Genomic DNA, 24,398 nt, shown 5'->3' with positions numbered 1-24,398 from the left:
GAATATGCTTTCTGCTTTGACATTTGAGCTTCTTTCTTTCCATGTTTGTCTCGATTCAAGTTCATAAGGTACTGGACATTACAGTTGGGGAGAGGAGAAGATGTGAGCATATGAGATGCTGCGATCTCCTTGGAATCAGAGGAAATTAGAGATAGTAGAGAGTCCTCCATTTGACAACTATCAATTTTTTTTAATTATCCCAAGAAAAAAAAAAATCAGAAAGATTAAAATAATATAGTTTGTTGACTAATTTTCTAGAATTCATTGTGATCAAGCATTTTTCGTACTTTATATGGATTCAATCAGATATAATATTCAAATAGTAATTCTATATATAACCGTGCAGTGCGTAAATATCGCGTAATTACAGAGTGAAGTCTACTATTAAAAAAATAATTTTTTTTATATAGGTCTTATATTTTATTCACTTTTTTTAAAACGATTATATAGTGGTCACACAATTCATAATTGTAAATATCTTTTCTCATATTCAAATATGTGTTAACTATTGAGGACATTTTTCAGTAGAGATACATGCTAGTTGGTCCATACAACATGATAAATTATGCAATTCCAACATAAGAAGCACTTTTTTTTCCCCGTAATCCGTCTTATTTAGGCAACATATAAGGTAGTGACCACTACTTTCTTATTAGAAGGGTGTTCCTCGTTCTATACTTTTTTTTCTTTTCTTTTTTTTACAGTGCTGTTATGTATGGTGAAAAAGTAGAATTTTTTTCCTCTTTGATGGTGGTGGTTGGTTTAGAAGAGTGGATGCAATAGATATACCCAAACTTGACCTAAAACAATGGGAGCCATGCCAGGTGGGGGAGAGAGGAGATTGGAAATGAAGGAAGTGAGAAGAAAATAACAATAACAAGAAGTTTCAAATGGATAAGTTTCATACATGATTTTTGTAAAATATTAGATCAAACTAAAAAGAAAAAAGATTTTCTTTATCATTTTTTTATGGTGGAGTTTACTTTTTTTTAAAAAAAAATTACGCTGACTTGTCTATTTAAAACTTGTACAAATTATTACTCTATTTTCTTTTTCTTATTAATAATAACCTTTTTGGCTAGAAATCTTATATAAAAAAAAACTATCTTGTTGTTTTATTTATAAAATTATATTTAGAAATTTGTTTATTTCTTTGACTATATAGAATAAAGTAAAATAAAGTTATACAATAATAAATAAACTGCAATTTTATAAATTAGGATTTATTTTTAATGATATGATATAAGTATATTAATTGATTGTAGTAAAATACTTTTTAATTAATTTATTTTTGCATTTCCTACGTTTATGTGGGATGGAAGGAAATGCATTGGGAGGCGTATCACCGCGTAACGACAGCCAATGATAAAATACCAATCGCAACACCTTTCCCTTTACATTCCATGAAAGATATAGTGTGTGGGGGCAGTCGAGAGATTCGAACAACAAAAAGGGTGATTGAAAACAATCTTTTCAATGGCAAGCAGGAGAGCTCTGCAGTCATTGTCGCTTAGATTTTGCAAGGGAAGGAGTTTCGGTGCTGTGCCTGAAGCCAGCAAGGTTACTTCCTGCTCTCAAAAAATCATCAACTTGGAATATGAATACAGTGCGCACAAGTGAGCATCCTTTTCTCTCCTTCAAACCCTATGCTTATGATTGAAGAACCTTAACTGATGTTTTGGCTTCTGGATTTTCTTATTTTCGTCTAATGCTCTCTCTCTCTCTCTCTCTCTCTCTCTGGATTCTCGACATGTATGTGCGGGGTCAATTGTCTAATATGGTCAAGAGTAGTGTTTTCGGTATTTACTTTTATGAGAAGAGTCGTGTTTTCTGTTCTTTTGATTCGTTTCATTTTCCATTGTTGGTTTCCGTGCTAGTTACTACTAATTAAATTCTTGGACCTCTTAGCGTCTACTCTCTGAATCTTTTTTTGACTGATTCAGACGTTGTGGATAATCGTAGAACTGAGTATATATGCTATGTTGAAGTCATTAGAACAATAAGTGATTGTCTAGATATTCAATCGATCTCATGCTATGTTCCTAGAGGCATGCTCGCAAGACTGCATTAGATTCTTAAACTACAACGCGGATAAAGACTGGAAACTTACACTTACAAAAAAAAAAAAAAAAAAAAAAAAAAAAAGGACTGGAAACTTACTAGATTGTGTCAGCTTCTCTTTTTTCTTCACCAAACTTCCTTCTTCTGGAAAAACCCACCAAATCTTATCTTCACCACCACCTCGCTTCCTAGTGGAGTACAATAGGTTGAAGAATGAGGAAAATGAATCCTTACTTATAAAAGAAAATGAGGAAAAGCACTCCAATTACCAATCTTGTGCTGACTGAATAAAAGTGATATTAGGTTGTGGAAATTTATGTACTTTGTTTTTGGTGTGTGTTGGTTACTTCAGTAGTCTGCAATGGAGTTATATTCTCTCTGTCTTTTATATATAATATCCTTCTCTTGGAGTCATTTATCAAGTGTTTCTTGCTAAGTATCCTAAACCAAGCTGCATTCCTGGTTCAAATGCAGTTATCACCCAGTCCCCATTGTATTTTCGCAAGCAAATGGATCATCTGTATGGGATCCAGAGGGCAACAGATATCTGGATTTCCTTGCAGCTTACTCAGCAGTTAATCAGGTTTGTAGAATGAACTAGCTATGATATGACATATGCCAATTGAAGTTATGATTGAAATAAAATCCATCTCCAAAGTTTCCTACAAAAAAAAGCCTTCTCCAAAGTTGAAATCTGGAAATCGTTATAAACCTATGTAACTTGTCAGATGGCATGGATCTGTCTTGCCAAAACCCACTTACAAAGTAGAAATACAAAATAATTCTGTTTGTCAAATCCACGAAAGTATCATTATCCTACTTTGTATTCCAAAATCCAACTTTTATCAAATTGTTTCAAGATACTGTAGCAACTTTTCCTCTATCCTTGAATAAAATCCGAAGCTAGAGAAGGAGCTTATGAAATGTAGAAGTCCTTGAGAAGAAATTTTCCTTCATGACTATTGCCTCACTTTTCATTTTTGTTTTAAATTTAAAATGAGATTTTCACTATTCAACTTCATGGCTTCAATGCCGTAGGGACATTGTCATCCTAAGATCATGGAAGCATTACAAAAGCAGACAGAAAGGCTCACCCTCAGCTCTCGAGCCTTTTACAATGATAGATTTCCAATATTTGCCGAGTGTCTGCGTGACATGTTTGGCTATGACATGGTACTTCCTATGAACACCGGTGCAGAAGGTGTGGAAACAGCTCTGAAGTTGGCAAGGAAATGGGGTTACGAGAAGAAAAAAATTCCTAAAGACGAGGTAGAGTCTCAGGACAGTTATGCTTTTTGAGAAGTATCCTACTATTCTGCTTTGCGTGTTTCAAATTATTGTATGTGGAGTGAACTCTCCTTTCACCTGAAATAGGGCCACTGACGCCTCACTCAATTGCCCATATATGCTTATTGTGATATGAACTGGTTAGTGAGTTATGTTGATGCAAATAGTACATAAGAAGGACAAGTAGATGAAGCTGAAATAAAAGAGAATTTTTCCACTGATGGTGATCATAGTTTCAGAAGGCAAACAGTGATGACAAAGCACAGTACTATATTAATGAATTTTAATTATGTTTGATACTTTTATTATGTTATGAACAAAGTGTGTATTACTATTAGTGAAGGAATATATTGAGTTGGAAACCTACTGTGTTTAGTGCATTCAATATAATCATTTGTGTTAAGCTAGACAAATGAAAACCTCATTTATGGTTCTTAAAGTCTTTAATGGTTGGTTAAAGCTCCTCATCTTTTTCCCATACATGAGGCTCTTATATCAAGCATAAGGTAAGCTCAAGTAGTGAGGTATGTATCTTCATGGTGTTTCACAATCTGAGACATAGGCCCCAGCCCCCAGGGATTTTGGGCTGAAAGATCATGGTTCTGTGCATATTGCTTCAATCTATTCTTGAGTTGGACTATGAGGGCCTCGCATATGTTTGCAAACTATGACTATGAATTTTAGTGAAAATGATTCTTAATATGTGAGAACCACATTCTGGTCTCGGAAAAATCATTTTTTACGAAGATTTAACCCGATAACAGATGCATAACACAATGTAATTGTTGAGGAAGATTATAATTGTGCTACTTAAATCTGGACATGTACATCCTTGCTCTTTTGCTTTTAATAGCTTCAGTTTTATCCTCCTCATTGCTGCCGCTGTCTTTGGTTTTTGTTTTGGAGGATGAAAACATCTTAGCGGGCTTTCTTTATCTTGTTCTAGATCCTTCACTTCTTTTACAAGTTGGATGATAAATTTGGTCCTTTTTACCAATGAAAAAAAAGTTGGATGATAAAGTTCATGTTTTTATTAAATTCTGAATTTGGTAATGCTAGAGAAAGAATGTTAGAAATTTGATGTTCTATTATATCACCTCTGTATTTCTGCTACAAATACGAACTTTATAGATCTTAACTTGTGCAAGTTTAAGCTTTTCTATTTTATTTGTTATACTTGCTGCATCTATGGCCCCGTTTGGTTTCACGGACCATCTCATTTCATTCTCATCTCATCTCAACATCCAAACACCATTTAAACACACACTTTTCAATTTCAAATTTTCAACTTTTAACTTTTTCATCTAATCATTACCAAATCATTGCAACTTTCCCAAACTTACGAACAAAACACAAAAAAAAATTCAACTTTTTTAAATCTCAAAACAAAAATAATATTAAAAAATAATATTCTAACAATATTTTAACTTTATAATATTTTTATTTAACTTTTTCTCTATCATTTCCCAAAACCTTATAAAACATCTTAACTCAAACTATTTCACTACTATTCACATATTTCTCATCTCATCTCATCTGTGTAACCAAACGCTGCCTATATGTTTATGTTAGTCTGTTTTCACATCAAAATTGTTACAATCTGTGATATGAGATTAAAGCCTGCTGCTATCCTTTCTCTATTTGTCAAGTTATACTTGTTAATGTATTTGCTGATGGCTACTTAGGGCCCCGTTTGGATAGTGAAAGTGTTTCTTCTAATCTAATTTCATCTCATCTCATTATTACAATTTTCTCAAATTTCCACACAAAATATAATAAACAATTCAACTTTTTCAAATCCCAAAATAATAATAATATTAAAAAATAATATTTTAACAATATTTTATTCAACTTTCATCTTTCATTTCAACTCATCTCATCTCAACTCACTATCCAAACGGCACCTAAGTGTTTTCCTAAAGCTTCTACTTTCTGTTATTTGTTAAGTGATCTGTGGACTGGTTAAGTTTATGATTTCAGATGCTTTACTCAAAGTGAGCCATATGCAGGCTATTATTGTCTCGTGTTGTGGCTGCTTCCATGGTCGTACGTTGGCTGTTATCTCCATGAGCTGTGACAACGAAGCTACCCGTGGTTTTGGGCCATTGTTGCCTGGCCATCTTAAAGTTGATTTTGGTGATGCAGCTGCTCTTGAGAAACTTTTTAAAGGTTTAAAAATCACTGAAATTTATCCTAAATTAATTATTTCTTGTTCTTGCTGTACTGTAGCCTTATTTGAGTTAATTTGGATATATCATCACATAGTTCACCATTTTTTAATCATTCATCTAAACTGTTTTAAAACTGGTAGATGAGAGTCCACTATTTACTGCATGTTTCTGTAATTTGGTGCAGAAAATGGCGATCGAATAGCTGGATTTCTGTTTGAACCCATTCAAGGAGAGGCTGGGGTACGTGTGCTTTGGAATTGAATATTTGATCACTATAACTGCATGGGATAAGTTAACAATGAACAGTTTATAACATTACTAGCGTGGTCTGTAATATAGACACTATGCTGCAAGCGAATTAGAGCATCTCTACTGAAACGGGAACACACTCTTCTCGTCATTTGGATGATACGCTTAAAGAATATGTGCTTAATTACTAGAATCCAATTTGTATCACATACTATTCTGTGAGTTGTATCCCCAGTTGCTATTCTCAATAAGTGACACTGGCAATGAGAGCTAGCCACTTTGTCTGAAATCTGACATGTATCCTGTACCACAGTTGTGTCTAGTTTTGTACCAAACCACACGTAATAACCATTTAATGCAAGCAAGGGCAAATAACCAACTTTGCTTGGGAAGGTTTTGAGATTCTTGGTGAGTGATAAGACTTTCTTAACCAGTTTTCATGTCAAAATTATTGATATTGAATTCGTAATTAGTTAACCTTCCTAAGTGGGTCCTTTTTTATATACGTTTCTTGGAATGTATTGAACTATGAAAATAAAAAGTTCCCTCGTTAATAATTGGGCTATGCCTATTCTCATTAATACAATCATTTACTTAAGTGTAATGCTAGGTACAAGCCCCAAATAGACAAGCCCTGTGTATGCCCTTTGTAAAAAAGTGGGTCCCACTAAAAAAGAATAGTTTTTTTTTTTTTTTTACACTTTTTCAAGGTAGGGTCCACTTTTTTACAAAGGCTTGTGCAAGACTTGTCTATTTGGGGCTTGTACAGATCATTTCTAAATAAAAAAGCTCCCCCGTTGCATCTTTAAGAAAAAGCTCCCTCTTTGCTTTAGCACTGCCTCTTTTTTATTATTTTTTCTCTCTTTTAGAGGGAGGGGTTGCGAGTGTTGCTTTTAGCACATCTTAAATCCACTTTTTTTCTCCATCTCTTAGTTTCCTTTATATGTTGGTAGGTCATTATTCCCCCGATGGTTATTTAAAAGCTGTCAGAGATCTATGCTCCAAATATAATGTTTTAATGATTGCTGATGAGGTACAATCTGGCTTAGCACGAACAGGAAAAATGCTGGCTTGCGACTGGGAAGAAGTGCGCCCAGATGTAGTGGTGAGCACTGACCCTCTACTCTGCGTCCCAACACCCTCCCCCCCCCCCCCCCCATGCCAGATTCTTAATAGTTCAATGACTTTTTATTGGATGCGAATGTAACTTACAAAAAAAGTACTGGATGTGAATGTAGAAATATTTCAATTAATGGTGTTTATATGAAACATTATACTTTGTGCTAGTTACATCGGATGATACTTAGTTTGTATGTTGGCCTCATAGCACATTCGCATGGTCATGGCACTTGGTCATTTTTGCCTTTTTGGGTACATTTTTATATCCTGATAACAAAGCGTATGAAGACTGGTGTGTGAAACAAGTTTAATAGATCACCCACAATGTTTACTCCAAATGAAATATTCTTGAGGTTTTGATGTATAACCCACAATTTGGCCTCCAAATAAAAAATTTGCAATATAAATATGCACAAATATTTGTAGGGTTGAGATGCCGAGGCCTCCACATTTTGACATCAAAGCTGTCTACATCACTCTTTATATATTTCTGTGTGGGATTAAGAAAGTTTTGCTCTCTATTTAGAACTTGAAACCAAGATCATGTAAGAGGACTTGGAAAGCAGACTCTTAAAAAATCTTTAGAACTTGGTTGTTTCCTGAAGGCTACAGTTGCCTCTGTTGGATTTGTACTTGAGGAAAATTTGACTATACATTGTCTACATGCAGAAGCTTTATATCATGATTTTTTTTATTTGTTATATATATATGAATTTATAATGAATTTATTTCAATTGCTCACCTAGCAATTATCTTATTATTGGATTCCATAAATAGTCACACAAGACCACTTGAGGCTGTGATTGCCAACATGCAGTACTAGAAACAAGTGAAGAATAATTATATAGGAATTCACATTATACTTAAAATTTACTATTATTTTCATTCTTTATTTTCCTTGCCTGATTAAACTTGTCTCCTTCCATTCTTGTCATGATGTGTCTTGCATGATGAATAGATGTCGTTATTTGAGTAAATTATTTGTTGTATAAGTTAATTTTGAGATATATAGAACAAAACTTGCAGCTGAAATTCACAAATTCTTTTTTCTTATGCTTGGTATCCACTTTGTTTAGCTAACTTTATGATCATATATACTGCTCCAATATACCGTAATAAAATGATTTAGTTTTCCTGCTTGTGGCTGTCTTATTAAGATACTTGGAAAGGCACTGGGTGGTGGAGTGATACCTGTAAGTGCAGTGCTTGCAGACAAAGATGTGATGCTTTGTATCCGACCCGGAGAGCATGGAAGGTTTGCATTTACAACTTGTATTTGTCAAGATTGGTCTTAATACCTCTTCCATTAGGTTTCTTTCATTATTTATAGAAAAGAGTTACAACTTGCTAGATATTTCTTCTACCGATTTCTGTGTCACACGTTAAGACTATTTATAGTTAACCTAATTCTCTGCTATACAATCTAAATATAGAAAGACCTAAATTATATACATAACATCCCCCCTCAAATTGATGCTGGTGGATCAAAAAGTATCAATTTGTCAACCAAGAACTGATGCCGGTGCCGAGAAAGAGCTTTAGTGAATATGTCTGCAGTTTGACGTTCAGTGGAAATGTGAGGGAGAGTAATCACATGTTTGTCAAAGGATTCACGTATGGAATGGCAATCGACTTCAATATGTTTCGTACGCTCATGGAAGACAGGATTAGCGGCGATCTGAATAGCACTGGTATTATCAGCATGAAGAGGAGTGGGATGCAGTTGAGGAAAACCAAGTTCACCTAATAACCCACGAAGCCATGTGATCTCAGAGCATGCGGAAGACATAGCACGATACTCAGACTCAGTAGAGGACTTGGAAACTCTATCTTGCTTCTTACTCTTCCAAGAAATGAGTGCATTGCCTAAGAATATGCACCACGATAACGGAGCGAAGAGTATCCGCACATCCTGCCCAATCAACATCACTATACCCCATCAACTGTAAGGAAGATTCTTTATGAAAGAACAACCCACGTGTAGAGGTGCCCTTCAGATATCGGAGAATGCGGCAGGCAGCGGCTAAATGAAGATGTCGGGGAGCCTGCGTAAATTGACTGACTTGTTGCACAGCAAAAGAAATGTCAGGACGAGTAATCGTCAAGTAGTTTAAACTCCCAACAAGCTGCCGATACAAGGATGGATCTGATAGAAGCTCTCCTTCTTCCTGACGAAACTTAAGATTTACCTCCAAGGGAGTAAAAACAGAGTTACCCGATTGGAGACCACCCAATGAAATAACGTCCTGCGTGTATTTGTGCTGGTGTAACAACGTACCAGTTGGAGTAAGCTGCACCTCAAGGCCAAGAAAGTACTGTAGGGGACCAAGATCTTTCATGTGAAAGGAGGCCTTGAGATGCTGTTGTAATTGCTTAATTAACTCAGTATCTGATCCAGTAATCACAATGTCATCGACATATACGAGAAGCAATACGATTCCTACAGAAGTCTTGCGAAGAAAAAGAGAGGAATCAAACTGACTTTGAGTAAAATGAAAAGCAAGTAGGTTAGAGCGAAATTTGTCAAACCATGCACGCAGAGCTTGTTTCAATCCATACAAGGATCGGCGTAGCTGACAAACCTCTGAGGAAGGTGTAGCAAACATGCCGGGAGGTGGGGACATATAAATTTCTTCCTTCAAATCTCCATGTAGAAAAGTATTTTTCACATCCATCTGCCGGAGAGACTACCCTTGCGACGCAGCAAGTGCCAAGATAGTCCGCACAATAGTCATTTTGGCAACAGGTGCAAATGTCTCTTCATAATCAATACCATACTCCTGTCGATTCTCAAGAACCACGAGGCGGGCCTTATATTTGTCCAGTGAGCCATCAGCTTGAAACTTGACTGAGTACACCCATTTACAATCAATAGGTTTGACATTAGAGGGAAAAATTACAAGGTCCCAAGTGTGATTGTCTTGAAGAGCTTGGATTTCCTCTTGCATAGCCTGCTGCCAACACGCTTGAGTGGATGCCTGGGTATAAGAGTGAGGAACAAAAATAGTGTCGAGAGTGGCAGTAAGCAAGATGTGAGGAAAACCATACCTATCCGGTGGATGTGTAACTCGGGTGGAGTGCCGAGATATAGGAACCGCAGAATCAGATGATGGATCAGTGTCTGGAAGGGGCGTTGAAGAAGGGGAAAGACATCGATGATACACCATACCTGGTTGAAAACGCTTAATAGAAGAAGATACATCATCAAAAGCGGGAAGAAGAGTAATAGGAGGATCAGAAATAACCTGGAATGAGCTCTAATATTTGTGACAAGACATTTCTTTCTGAACTTATCAATTATTTTCTCTCTGTACATTTTTTGTTTTCTTGGTTTTTTGCTTATGGAGGTGGGTTGTCAATGGAGTTATTTCTGTTGATGATTAGTGTGTAGTCCAGTTTTTTCGTGTAGTCCAGTTTGGTGATTATCAAGTTGGCGCTGTTGGTTGGTTTTGATGGGAATGTGCAGAGATGTTTTCATTGAACAGAAGTTATTTGCATTTAGGAAGGAGAATGATAGGTGGTGGAGTATCACTGAGAGTAGTCGTGTGATGAAATATATTTCCTTGGATCATGAAGCTTTGGGGTGGTTGGGCTTTACGGTGAGGGATTGTGTTGCTTCTTTGGCTTCCTCTGAGTTTCTAAGAACACGTAGAAGAGGAAACTCAGTGTTAATGGTGCAGAGGGGATGCAACCACAATGGCAGGTTCTTCTCCCTTTCGGAGTTTGGGCATGATAAGAGGAGGGGTATGATAGTGGTACCGAAAGGGAGGAAGGGTGAGGGGTGGAGGAAATTTGGAGACACTATTAAGGAGCTTACTCTTTCTTCTTCTGTTTTGAGTGGGAGAAATAGAGGGGTCTGTGTTCCTCAGGCAGGCATGCTGAAGGGGCATAAGGAAGATGGTGGTGCTCCATCGTCGATGGTTGATGGTTCACGTTCGTACTGTGAGGTGGTGCAGAAGGTGCTGCCTCGCGTGAGTGCAGTGGTACCAGATGTGTCCAGTTCAGAGATCGTGTGTAGAAACGAGGGAGAGGGCAGTGTGTTGTTGGGGCTAAATGAGGATACACTGCTACGGGCATTGGTTGATATGGAGGAGAAAGTAGGGGCTCTTATGGAAGATTTATTATGCCTTAAATGCTGTGTTAAAGGAAAAGAAGTGAAGATGGACTTGGGCCATGTGTTGGGGTTTAATGAAGGCAGGGGAAGGACGGCAGTAATGGGCTCAAGGGTGGGGAAGGCTAAGGTCCCTGGGCCGGGTCAAGAGTTAGGCCCAAAGAAAATCTGGCAGGCTTCGAATCGGACTCGGGTGTAGAACCGACTTTTCGGTCCAGGCAGAGGGCCCCCCAGCGGCGCCGATAAGCTTCGTGCCGGACTCCACACCGGCACAGAAACTTCCGTCAGTCACCGTCGATGATCCTGGTGAGTTTGAACGGCGGTTTTATCAAGGGAGGGGAAGGCTGGCCGTGATGGGTTCAACGATCCAGGCAACGGGCCCTCCTGCAGAGCCGATATGTGTCGTGCCGGACTCCACACCGGCACAGAAACTTTCGCCGGTCACCGGCAACCATCCCGGTGAGTCTGAATAGTTACTATGCACCGGCACAGAGGTTGGTCAGTTGGTAGAAGTGTCGGTTGAGGATGGGTCTGCTTGTGTTGATCTCCCGTCGCCATCGCGTGAGCTATCGACTGCACAGATCCAGTCGCGTAGGTTGGTGGGTGGCCCAGATGGGTTGCCTTTGTAGTCAGTTATGCTGTATCATGGATTGTCGTTAAAGGGGTCTCCGCCAGGCTTTTTACCACTAGAGTTGGGCTTTGTTGATGGGAACAAGTTTGGGGAGGTAAAGAAATTGGCTTTATTATGTGATGTACCGGTGGTGAACCAATTAAATTTGGTTGAACCCAGTGGTGAACCCGACTTAGCTTGTTGCTTAGAACTGGCTTTATTTGCCCTTGACAGTCCTAGTGAGGAGGGGGCGTTTCTAGCTCCTCTTTGTACACTCCCTCCCAGCTCCAAGTATGAGAATTGTCCGTCAAATTGGGTTTTCAAGAAGGTAGAGGAGATTCAAGCTGTTATTGGGATTTCTTTTGGAGGTTATGAGGAACAATTCAAGGCCCTTCTTGTAGCTCTCGAAGCTAGCTATTCAAAATCAGCTTCAAAGCAGGATAGAGAACTTAGACGGCTAACTTGTTCCATTAACTATGATGTGAAGGAATGGAGTGGAGGAAGGGATAGATCGAAAGGGAGGGGCAATCTAGGTTTTTATGAAGCCTAAGATTTTATCATGGAATGTATGGGGGCTCAATGATCGCAATAAATGCCTTCGTATCAAATCTTTATTGCGGATGTGGAAGGGTGATGTGGTTTGTTTTCAAGAAACAAAGTTGCAATTCATTGATAGAAGAATTGTGTGAAGTTTATGGGGGTGTTCGTATGTGGGTTGGGCTTATTTGGCTTCTTTGGGTGCTTCAGGCGGAGTTTTACTAATGTGGGATAAAAGAGTGGTAGAGGCGATTGAGGAGTGTATTGGAGAATTCTCGGTTGCGACTTTGTTTAAAAATGTGGTTGATGGATGGGAATGGGCATTTGCAGGTTCCTATGGTCCTAATGTAGACAGGGATAGGAGAAGGTTGTGGGAAGAGTTGACGGGCTTATATTCACTGTAGGAAGTGTTGTGGTGTTTGGGGGGTGATTTTAATATTACTCGCTTTCCTAGTGAACGATCTGGGCATTATAGAAATTCTGTGGCTATGGAGGAATTTTCTGAGTTTATCTTTGATCTGGATCTCATGGATCTTCTCCTGGTGGGAGGAGAGTACACTTGGTCAAATGGGAGGGTTTGGTCGAGATTGGATAGATTCCTTGTCTCCCCTTCGTGGGAAGCCCACTATCCGGAAGTAAGCTAGAAACGGTTAGCTCGAGTCAGCTCAGATCACTTTCCTATTCTTTTAGATTGTGGGGGCATTCACAGGGGTCGCCAGTATTTTAAGTTCGAAAACATGTGGCTATCAGCGGATGAGTTTGTAGAGATGGTGAGTGCTTGGTGGTCATCATATCAGTTCATGGGTACTCCAAGTTTCATTCTTGCAGGCAAGTTAAAGACGCTGAAACAAGACCTGAAGAAGAGGAACTTGGAAGTTTTTGGTCACATTGACGATCAGAAGTCTACATTGTTGGAGGAATTGCAAGAGCTAAAGGGCAAAGAATTATTGGGAGATACCTCGGAGGAGGTGGTTTTGAGGAAGGGCATGGTTATGGCAAACTTGAAAAGAGTTCTGTTGTCAGAGGAGACTTCATGACGTCAAAAATTCAGAGCCCTTTGGTTGAAAGAAGGAGATAGGTGCACTAAGTTCTTTCACAAAGTGGCTAATTCACATCGGCATAATAATGCTATTGAGGCACTTCAATTAGGCTCTCAAGTGATTTCTTCTCCTCCCGAGCTAGAAAACCATATAGTACGCTATTATGAGACCCTTCTCACAGAATCGGCTTCTTGGAGGCCGAAGCTTGATGCCTTGCCTTTTGAGGCAATTGACTTGCAGAGTGCGAGTGTTCTGGAGAGACTTTTTGCTGAAGAAGAGATTTACAAGGTCATCTATGGTTTGGCTAAGGATAAAGCACCGGGTCCGGATGGTTTCTCTATGACTTTCTTTCAAACTTGGGACATTGTGAAAGTTGATGTAATGCAGGTTTTTAGTGAATTTAACTCTTTCCAAAAGTTTGAAAAATCCCTTAATGCGACTTTTATTGCTCTCATTCCTAAGAAACACGGGGCTTCGACTATTGAGGACTTTTGTCCAATAAGCCTGGTTAGTAGTGTGTACAAGATTATTGCTAAGGTCCTTGCCAACCGGCTTAGCCCGGTGTTGGAGCATATTATTTCCAAGTCCCAGAACGCCTTTATTCGGGGTAAACAAATTCTTGATTCGATACTCATTGCAAATGAGTGCTTGGACCACAGACTTCGGGAGAGAGGTGCAGGTGTTCTTTGCAAGCTTGACATGGAGAAGGCGTATGATCATGTGAACTGAGAATTCCTCTTATACATGCTTGAGAGGTGTGGCTTTGGGGTGAGGTGGATTTCATGGATGCGTTATTGTATTTCAACGGCCCGGTTCTCAGTTCTAGTCAACGGCACACCTGCTGGATTTTTTGATAGTTCACAGGGATTGCGGCAGGGAGATCCTCTATCTCCACTTTTATTTGTTATAGTCATGGAGGCTCTAAGTAGGATGGTGCAGGCTGCTGTTGGGGGAGGGTTTTTAGCTGGTTTTCAGGTGGGCAATGGCTCTAGTGGCCCTACTATCATCTCACATCTTTTTTTTGCAGATGATACTTTAGTCTTTTGCCAAGCGGATAATAGCCAAATCCAAACTCTACGAGCATTGCTACTTTGCTTTGAAGCAGTGTCAGGGCTCAAGGTGAACCTTGGCAAGTCTGAAATGGTTCCTGTGGGTGCGGTTCCTAATATTCTCAGTTTAGCAAGCCTTCTGGATTGTAGGGTGTCTTCTCTCCCTATGGAATATCTGGGCCTTCCATTGGAAGCAACATTTAAGAATAGAGCTACTTGGGATGGGGTGGTGGAGAAGATAGAGAAAAGGTTGACTGGTTGGAAACGGGTGTATTTATCAAAAGGGGGTTGTCTCACTCTTATTAAGAGTACTTTCACTAACCTCCTTACATACTTTTTATCTTTGTTTCCTATGCCAGCAGGGGTGGTAAACAGGAGGGAGAAATTATTTAGGGCTTTCTTATGGGGTGGCATGGGGAAGGAGAAGAAATTTCATCTGGTTAGATAGAAAATAGTTTGTGCCTCAGTTGTGAATAGGGGATTGAGAGTGTGTAACTTGACAACTTTTAATAAAGCTCTATTGGGAAAATGGCTTTGGAGAAATCACTTGGAGGAAGGATCATTGTGGAAGGAAATTATTGACGCTAGATATGGTGTCGCTAGGGGTGGTTGGTGTTCCAACGAAGTGAGAGGGGGGTATGGTGTGGGTTTATGGAAGTTTATAAGGAAAGGGTGGCCATGCTTTGCAAATCAAACCCGTTTTGTAGTTGGTGAGGGCAATCGAATAAGTTTTTGGAGGGACATGTGGTGTGGAGATCAAGCTTTGAAAAGTGCTTTTTCGGCTCTATATCGTATTGCAGTTAACAGGGAGGCGTCAGTGGCGGATATGCAGTTATTTTCTCATGGCTCGTATCAATGGAACATTCTCTTTAGTAGGGATTTTCATGACTGGGAATTATCTATTGTTGCAGAATTTTTCAGCTTACTATATTCTATGGGGACCCCTACAGCCCGGCGAGATCGATTGAAGTGGAGGGCTAATAATCATAAGTTATGCACAGTGAAGGCGTATTATAAGATCTTGACAACATAAGAGCATACTCCGTTTCCCTGGAAGAATATTTGGAGGTCTCGTGTGCCTTCTAAAGTAGCATTTTTTGTTTGATGTGCTACTCTTGGAAAGATCTTGACCACGGACAATTTGAGGAAGAGAGGATATGTAATCATGGATTGGTGCTACATGTGTAAAAAGAATAGAGAATCGGTGGACCATCTCTTACTACACTGTAAGGTAACAAGGGTGTTGTGGGATGAGATCTTTCAAAGGGTTGAGGTTGCTTGGGTTATGCCTATGAGGGTGGTGGATCTGTTGGGTTGTTGGAGGAAGATGCAAGGCTGTATTTGGACGGAAGATGATTCCGTTGTGCATCATGTGGTGTATTTGGACGGAAAGAAATGCGCGCTGTTTTGAAGATAAGGAACGCACATTGGCTAAGTTGAAGAATTTTCTGTTCCACACTTTATTGTCTTGGCTTTCAGCTATTGTATTGCAGGAGGGCAATGTTCATGATTTCTTGTTCTTAAATTATCGCATGAAGATTGTATTTAGGTGTTCTTCTGTATACATCCTGTGTACATGGGCTATGCCTATTTTATTCATATATATAATATTTATCTCTTACTTATAAAAAAAAAGAAATAACCTGGAGACTGAAAGAAATATTGATTTTCAAAGAAAATCACATTCCGTGAGATTCGGGATTTATTTGCACGAGCATCATAACAAACAAATCCTTTCTGAGTAGGACTCTATCCCATAAAGGCACATGTGACAGACTGTGCAGCAAGCTTGTGACGCTCAACAAGTGGTAGATGAACAAAACAAACACACCCAAAGGTATGAAAGGATTGATACTCAGGAGATATGCCAAATAGTCGAAAATAGGGAGAATCATAATCTAGAGTAACAATAGGCAAACGATTGATCAAATAGACAGCAGTAGATAAAGCTTCTACCCAGAACTTAGAAGGTACAGAAGAGTCAATCAACAAAGTACGGATGACATCTAAGATATGACGATTCTTACGCTCAGCGACTCCATTTTGTTGAGGAGTATAAGGACATGAACTCTGAGAAATGATCCCCTTTTGCTGAAGAAAAGTTTGAAAATAATGAGACATGTACTCCCCTCTGAGTCGGAGCGTAAAGTTTTGATACAAGTACTGAACTGTGTCTCAACAAGTGCAACAAATTTTTGAAAGACAGAAAACACATCAGCTTTAGAACGGAGAAAATATATCCAGGTGAATCGACTATAATCATCGATAAACGTCACAAAATAACAATACTGACCATGAGAAATAACAGGACTCACACCCCAAATGTTAGTATGCACGATCTCAAAACAGTTAGAAGCACGACTACCATGCGCAGGAAAATGTAAAGTTTTACTTTTACCAAGATGACAAGTAGCACAATTAAAAGATATAGGAGAAGAAGAAAATGAATCTTTATTGCCCAAAAAAACCATGTTTCATAATATGAGTCAAGACAACAAAATTAGGATGACCTAATTTCTTATGCCAGACTTCATTAGTATTGGCAGTAGCCGTACAAGCAAGAGAAACAACATTAGGAATAGAAAATTGTAAGGGAAATAAACGTCCTATTTTAGGCTCCTTCGCGATCACCGTCCCCGACACCTGATCCTGCACAAGAGAACCACCACGAGAAAAGTGAACATCACAATTTTTATCTACCAATTGTCCAACAGAAATCAAATTGGTAGACAATCCAGGAGAGACAAAAACATCGCGAAACGAAGAGCCCAAATTACCAATAGCAGTAATAGGAAGAGTATTGCCATTAGCGATCTGAATATTTTGCATGCCTCTATACTTACGAACACCATGGAGACCCGTCGTATTACCAGTCATATGATTAGAAGCACCCGAATCAACAATCCAAGAAGTTGAGTTAGTACCCATACCTTGCAGGCCTAAGGCCGTAAAAGCATACACAATCATCTGTTGGACCATGCTGGTGTGAGAACAAATGAATCAAAGCTTACAGTAGGCGACGCAGAAGATGAAGAAGAAGACTGTACAGCAGCCTGAAAAGCTTGGGATTGACGATTCTGAGGTCGTACTCTACAATCTTTGATGAGATGACCCTCTTTCTTGCAGTAGTTGCAAACTTTCTTAGGACAGTTGCGAGCGATATGACCAAATTCCTTGCAACTGAAACATTGCAACTTGTTCCTTCCTCTCCCTTGTGCTGCATAGGCTACATTCACAGTCTCAGAAAAGACCTTCTCAGAAGTCATACCTATTTGAGTGGATAATCGCTGTTCTTCACGCAACAAATCTCCCAAACAAATATCCAAAGAAGGAACCGGATTACGGTTCAACAAACCAGCTCGAACAGGCTCAAATTCGGGCCGAAGCTTCATTAAAAACTGATCGCGTTGACTCTCAGCATGAACTGCTTGAAGAGCCGCGAGTGCCGTAGTGGGAGCCTTAGCATGAACAATGGCAGCATACTCGCACCAAAGGTTAATGAAACCATAATAAAATTGTGCGATAGGTAAATTGCCTTGATTATAAGTACTAATTTCCAATTCTAATTGGAACTTCCGAGCACTATGATCTTGGTGGTAAATACGGTGAAGATAATCTCACATAGCCTGAGCCGTAGTAAAACAACGAAGATTGGTCACAAGGTGAGACTCAATCGTCCCCAATAGCCAAGAGATTACCTTGGCATCCTTGACCTCCCATTGAGCAAGTTCTTTTTCATCAGTGGGAACTTTAGTAGAATTATCAATATGATTTGATAATTCTTTTCCTTTCAAAAACATCTTAAACTGAAATTCCCATGTAGGAAAATTCTTTCCAGTAAAGCGAACAATTGTATTTTCAATTACATGATGAAAAACACTGAGAGAAATATGCTCAAGTAGTCAATCAAATAAGCGGCAAGCCAAACTCAAATTAGGATAAAAATAAGCCAAACTCAAAGAGAAATACCTTACGGACAAAGGAGAATACTTCGATACCTGCCCAAAAAATTATGAAAACCAGCAGAGTGACCCGACTGCAACACAGCCACCCAGAAACTTTCGGACCGCCACAAAAAACCTCCACAGAAATTGCCGATACTCACCAAAGGTGACACCCGTGCGTCTTCAGCCACCAGAAACTACCCAGAAACTGCCGACAAGCACCAACAAACCACCACAGACTTAGCCGACCACCACACAGCCACCCACAGAAGGAGTCGACCGCCATAGAAACTGCCATCTGCCACAGAAATGGCCGACTGCCCCACAACTGCCCAACCACCACGAGAAGGCACCCAAAGAAGGAGCCCGCAAGGCAAAACAGTGTTTGCAATACCCAAAATAACTCTGACAGCCACAAGTGAAAACACCACAGACAACTCCGACTCCCAACCAAGAATACCAAAAAACAAGAGAAACTTGCGGAAATAGTGAGAGGAAAAAAATTCCTCCTATCGCAACACGCCAACACTTAAGGATTAAGATCACATAGATGAATATCAGAGTAGGGGCTCTGATACCATGTCAAGATTGGTCTTAATACCGCTTCCATTAGGTTTCTTTCATTATTTATAGAAAAGAGTTACAACTTGCTAGATATTTCTTCTACCGATTTCTCTGTCACACGTTAAGACTATTTATAGTTAACCTAATTCTCTGCTATACAATCTAAATATAGAAAGACCTAAGTATAGAAAGACCTAAATGATATACATAACAGTATTTTCTTCCCGTGCCCCCATTTTATGTAATTAACCTTTAATTACTAGCATTACCTATCTTGATCTGGAGGATCTTCTCTCCAAAATCCATTTTAATATTTTCATTCAGAAATTATCTTTTTGTTATCAGTAAACATTTTCATTCAGAAATTATTACCAAGACATGGCCCCATTGTCGTATGGATAATCTTTTGATAGAAGGTATATGAATAGATAATGTTATATGGCATATAACAGGCGAAGATGAAGATATTGCACCCACACGCATAAACTACCAACAGGACAATGGTGTGTCCAGGTCTAGGCAGATGTTAATCTCGTTTGGATGGGACAAGCAGTATAGATCCTTTTTTTATTTGGATTTTTTTCCAATTAATTTGGGTTGTGGTTCGGCTTGTAAAATTGTATACATAGACTAATAGAGTTTCGTAGAACAGATTACCAGAAGAAACATCATCTCAGATTTTAGATCGAGTGTATCAGCCTTCGATCTGCTGCCTACCTTTGATCTGTGGCACTCACATTCAAACAGTCAATTGTCTAGAGTCCAGAGTGACATGATTTACCTATTTCCTTTGTTCTTGGAAGGACGAGTGAGGTTGGAATACTAATTTCATTCAGCCTAGCCTGTATTTGGAACTGTTTATTTTTCTTCAAACATGGCTGGAACTTGACGTTCTTATCAAGTCGAGCTCATGTTACCATGTATTGGAGTCTATTGAAGAAGTTGAATATGGCAATATACCTCAGTCTATTCACTTGGTTCTTGCAGGCATCTTCTGCTTTAAGTATATGGAAATACAATTGAGATGGCTGATAAACTAGTATAGTGAGGAGCCATGACCATAAACTATTTCTTTGGAAAACATTTCACATAGTGGGCATCTTTTACTTCTCAATTTTCTTTTTGTCTCTTTTATATTACAATATTTGCCATTCTGTTCTATTAAACAGTTTTTATTTCTGTTTCACAAAAAGAGAGGGAAAAAAACATTGATTTGGAAAGAGTTGTCTGTTTAGGTGACTCTTCAAAGTTTATTTTTCCTAAAATTATTATATGCTATCATTACAATTACTTTTCTTTTCCATATTTTGTTGTCTTTTATTTAAGTCTGCTACTGTCATTACAATTGCTTCTTCTTTTTGTAATATTTTTACTTTCATTTAATTCTGCTACTTTATTGGCATTGCTGTTGGGATTTATTGCATGAGAGTTCACATCTCTTTTGTCTGTTACATTCTCAGTACCTTTGGGGTAATCCATTGGCCAGTGCAGTTGCTATTGCCTCACTAAACGTGATCAAAGATGAGCAACTTGCTGAGAGGTATCAAATCCACTGCCTATTGTTGTATCATTGAGATCATATAAAGCTAATTGGATAAGAAAAGCTAAGTCAATGGCTTCATGACAGAAAGTGTTTTCTTTTCTGATTACATTGGTTTGGGCATTCAGAAGGTATCAAGGTTTAAAGGGGGAAAAGACTATTAGTCAAGACCTGATTTTGTGTTTGTCAGTACTGGAAAAAACTGCCCAATTTATGTTTGTGCTAATGATGCATTGTGATGATTAATGGGTTTACTACACTTGTCACTTCTGTAAATTATATTCATCCCGAGATTTGTTGTTTTAAAGTCTCTAACATGCATTTAGAATGGCAGCCAATCCCAGTGAAGTACAAATCCTCCCATGTCTGTAGCCCAAGGCAAGGCATACAGAACAGGTGGCCCTGTTAGTCTACTATATATAATTGAAAGCTGAATCATTTTTTGACATTATAGTTGCCAACTTTTTGTTTATTCCTATAAATTATAGGCGCATCATCGTCGAATGAAGTAAAGTATGTGAATGCATGGAGGAGAAAGTTAACATAATTTACGACTAAGTGTCTGGTGCAAAAGTAATGGTTATAAACTACCATGTTGGCCTCAAAACCTGAATGTAAACTGCCCAGATCACTTTATTCAAACGCCAACCTGCCTCTAAACCATTAAAGGTGGGGCATGGCCTTGGAACCATTACCATCCCTAGTTCATAGCAATGGTGGATTTTCAGCATGAACTGTTTGTTTACTGGATTTCACCAATATTATAGTTTGGAATAACTCTTGGTTTTAATCTGTTCATCAACCTATTTGATTTTTTCCCTTTTAACTAGAGTCCAAAGGTTTTGGTAGAACCCTGTCCTGCCAACTCAATTGGATTAGAAAGTGGGGTTTTTTGTCTCTAGAATAAATTTAGGATTTGATATAGCCATGCTCACTTTCCAGCTTCCTGTCATATATCCATGGTCGTGTTTCTGTTTTCTTGCTTTGATTTTGTTTTTCTTCATTTGATGTGTATATATTGTCTCTATATTATTTGATTCTATAGATCTGCCGAGCTGGGAGAGGAGCTAAGGCAACAGCTACTTAAGATTCAGCAGCAATATCCAAACTACATAAAAGAAGTTAGAGGAAGAGGTTTGTTCAATGCTTTGGAGCTCAACAGCAAGAGTCTCTTCCCGATTTCTGCATATGATATCTGCCTAAAGTTGAAGGAGAGAGGAGTTCTTGCTAAGCCCACCCATGATACTATCATCCGATTAACTCCTCCACTCTCAATAAGGTAAGGAAGCTTGCTTCGTGCATATTCAACATCTTTATGTGGTTGAAACTCATCATTTTTACTAGTTTTCCAATGGTTTCGTAATTTTTTTTTTCTCACATTTTTGACATAATTATGACTGGGAAAACAAGGTTGGTAAGTGAGGGACTTTTGGATGCCAGAGTCCCAGACACCAAATAGAAATTATGATAGACTGAATAACTGTATTTTTATAATTTTATGACATGCATTATATATGCATTCTCAGTTTGGATGAGCTCCAAGAAGGCTCAAAGGCACTTTGTGATGTTCTGGAATTTGATCTACCAAAGATGCAGAAAGCAAAGCCAGAGCATGTCTCCTCAATTAGTTCCAACATATGTGACCGTTGCGGGCGAGACTTGTATGGTTCTCCAGATAAAGATATCTGAGAAATATGTAATTGCAGAAATGTTTGTCGTGCGTATCTATCACATGGATTTTCTGAACTCCATTTCCAGTTTTTTAAATATTTTTCAAGTGGTATTTAGACATCATGATATCTCATCTCAATCTGGATGATGTTTTTGGTCTATTCATCAAATATACTATATGATGAAAGAATATTATAAACATGTTAGCACAGTCTGATTATTTTCACTTCTTTATTTTTTGAGATTTTTCCAATTTATACTGTATTTGTAGTTGAGTTTTTGAGTGAAGCATAAGCTATCCATAAATGTTGGGGCAAATGCTTGACAACAAACTAACCTGAGCGTGTAGGTCCAGAGACTAGATACTGATCAGAAGTAAAACATATATGAGTTTGAACATTTTAGATGTTTCCCATTTAGTATAATAGAATTCGGGGAAATGTCTTAGCAGAACTACGGAAAATGAAGTTCATTACTAGAGCTGCCATACATAGAGATCTAGCTTATTGAGTTTATGTTGTGCTTTTTTCAAAGCATTGGCTGGAATGGAGCAAGGCATGTGTACTGGTCGTGGTCGGTCTGATTGGAACATTCATCATAATACCAGAAATGTGCCACATAATTTAGTGTAATCAAGGAAGATAAATTCAGGATGAAGAATAGCATCGCTTTTCTCGTGTGCGGATATTGATCCACATGTTTCTTTTTCTTTATATATATATTATATATATATGTATATATTCCCTTTTTAAAGAACAAAAAGGGTAAACTAACATTTAGATTCGGAATATCTGATTTACTATAGCTTCGTTGTTTTTTTTTTTTTTTTTTGTTCTATTTGATCTCGTATATCTGTTTTTCTGACTAATATTGTTCTATGTTAAAGATGACATGGAATAGACTCAATAATGCTAGAATTTTGGTGGATATTGAATGCTGCCTCTTTTTTGCATATTGAACTTTAGGAAAAATAGATTATGTTAAACCCTGAGAGATTCGGGAGCCTTTTAAAATGAGACATGGTCTAGACATTTTGTACTAACCTTAGCTGGATATATTATATAATGCAACTAATTGCTGCAAAAGTGTGAACTGTTTTCTGATTATTTTATTGAATGGAATTTGTCACTTTGCATTCAGTAAACTTCAGATCGACCTAGTAAGCGCATCTGCTCTTAAATACTATTTTATGCATAGATAGTCAAATATTATAAAAATAATTCTACTTTTTCTTGTATAAAATATAGAAAATATGTTGGCATAATAGCATTCAAAGAAAATGTTAACGAAGGTGGGCCCTCAATTCTGGGAATGGGAATTTGTTGAGACCAGGAGTTTAGGACATGTATAAAGAACATAGCAGGGTAAGGAATGTAGACTCTACAGACTCAAAAGCTCATATTTTGTTCAGGTATCATCAATTAGGGCAGAAAGTGTTGGACTCAACAGACCAGATGAAACTGACAAGAAAATTTCCATATGGGAACTGAATTGGAGACCAAAAAAGCAAAAGTTAATTGACATGCTTGTACCTATGGTAGACTGTAAAAATCTTCTGTATGGTTTACTTAAAGTTGGAACGTTAGTTGTTTTCAAAGGGTTTACCTATTGATTTGTGGACTAATCATTTTACCAGAATGGGTGCGATTATTTTTATAGGCATTTTCTGCATGCACATGTGCATGTGGGTGGCAGGTAAGGTCGGCCTGTTTGTCTATGATCTTCCTTTAATGATGTCTCAGTTTCTGTACTAAAATAAAATGAAAATAAAAAAGAGAATGATTTCTCTGCAGCAGTGAGGTGTCTGCATGCGGACGATCTGAGTGTGTTTTGATTACTTTGTTCTTTTGAAGAGTGTTTTAAAATGAGCTTATGGACACAGCATGTAAATCTCGTTCATGGGTAATGTGAATTACCCCAATATATAATGCGTAGATCGACATGTTTTGTCTATGAATTATAAAAAAGTATCAGATTCAGAAGATTATAGAAAATCTTGATAGGAATTTCTTTATAATTGCTTTGTTGACAAGGGGAAGTATCCCACTTTTTATGCCCTGCCTAGAATATCCAGTACTTGCAGCAGCAGTATAAGATCTTGGTTTTGAAAGTTATGGGCAGCTATCGAAAGTGTACTTATTCAGGCAGGTGCATCAGACAAAAGGTATGTGTTCTTTTAAGTTATAGGGATTGCTAATCATTCCAAGAAATGTTTGATTCATTTTTTAGTCATAGCTCCTTCACATCACTTATACCAAAATATCACAAAGTTAGATGAAGCAGCTTGTCCAAGAAACACAGAAAGCTCACCAACATGTGGTTGGAGGGTCAAAACTAGAATTCAGTTTGGTATTTCCAATTGATTGATTACCCAATAAACTTGTGTTTTCAAGGAGATGCTTCCATAAAGAGATATTAGTTTAATACCATTTTCAATGAAATTAA

At 38.2% G+C, this 24,398-nt stretch overlaps 1 protein-coding gene and 1 long non-coding RNA gene across 2 annotated transcripts; one reads left to right on the top strand and one right to left on the bottom strand.

Moving 5' to 3' along the window:
- The first annotated feature begins 1,333 nt into the window (after positions 1 to 1,333).
- LOC121267675 (ornithine aminotransferase, mitochondrial-like) lies at positions 1,334 to 22,152 on the top strand. Its single transcript, XM_041171663.1, is given in 11 exon segments — positions 1,334 to 1,616; positions 2,536 to 2,644; positions 3,100 to 3,330; positions 5,358 to 5,517; positions 5,704 to 5,769; positions 6,731 to 6,873; positions 8,045 to 8,142; positions 20,203 to 20,210; positions 20,213 to 20,282; positions 21,328 to 21,561; positions 21,809 to 22,152. Coding segments are annotated over 11 exon segments (1,422 nt in total). The 5' UTR covers positions 1,334 to 1,476; the 3' UTR covers positions 21,972 to 22,152.
- LOC121267676 lies at positions 18,194 to 18,915 on the bottom strand. Its single transcript, XR_005941060.1, has 2 exons — positions 18,589 to 18,915; positions 18,194 to 18,495 (listed from the first exon to the last, which is right to left on the bottom strand). It is a non-coding gene; the product is annotated as an uncharacterized LOC121267676 (long non-coding RNA).
- Positions 22,153 to 24,398: the final 2,246 nt, after the last annotated feature.

This window comes from Juglans microcarpa x Juglans regia, chromosome 5S (genome assembly GCF_004785595.1).
Source record: "Juglans microcarpa x Juglans regia isolate MS1-56 chromosome 5S, Jm3101_v1.0, whole genome shotgun sequence".
NCBI lineage: Eukaryota > Viridiplantae > Streptophyta > Magnoliopsida > Fagales > Juglandaceae > Juglans > Juglans microcarpa x Juglans regia.
The sequence above is the reverse complement of the archived record's forward strand: the minus strand, read 5'-3'. Positions and strand labels throughout refer to the sequence as shown.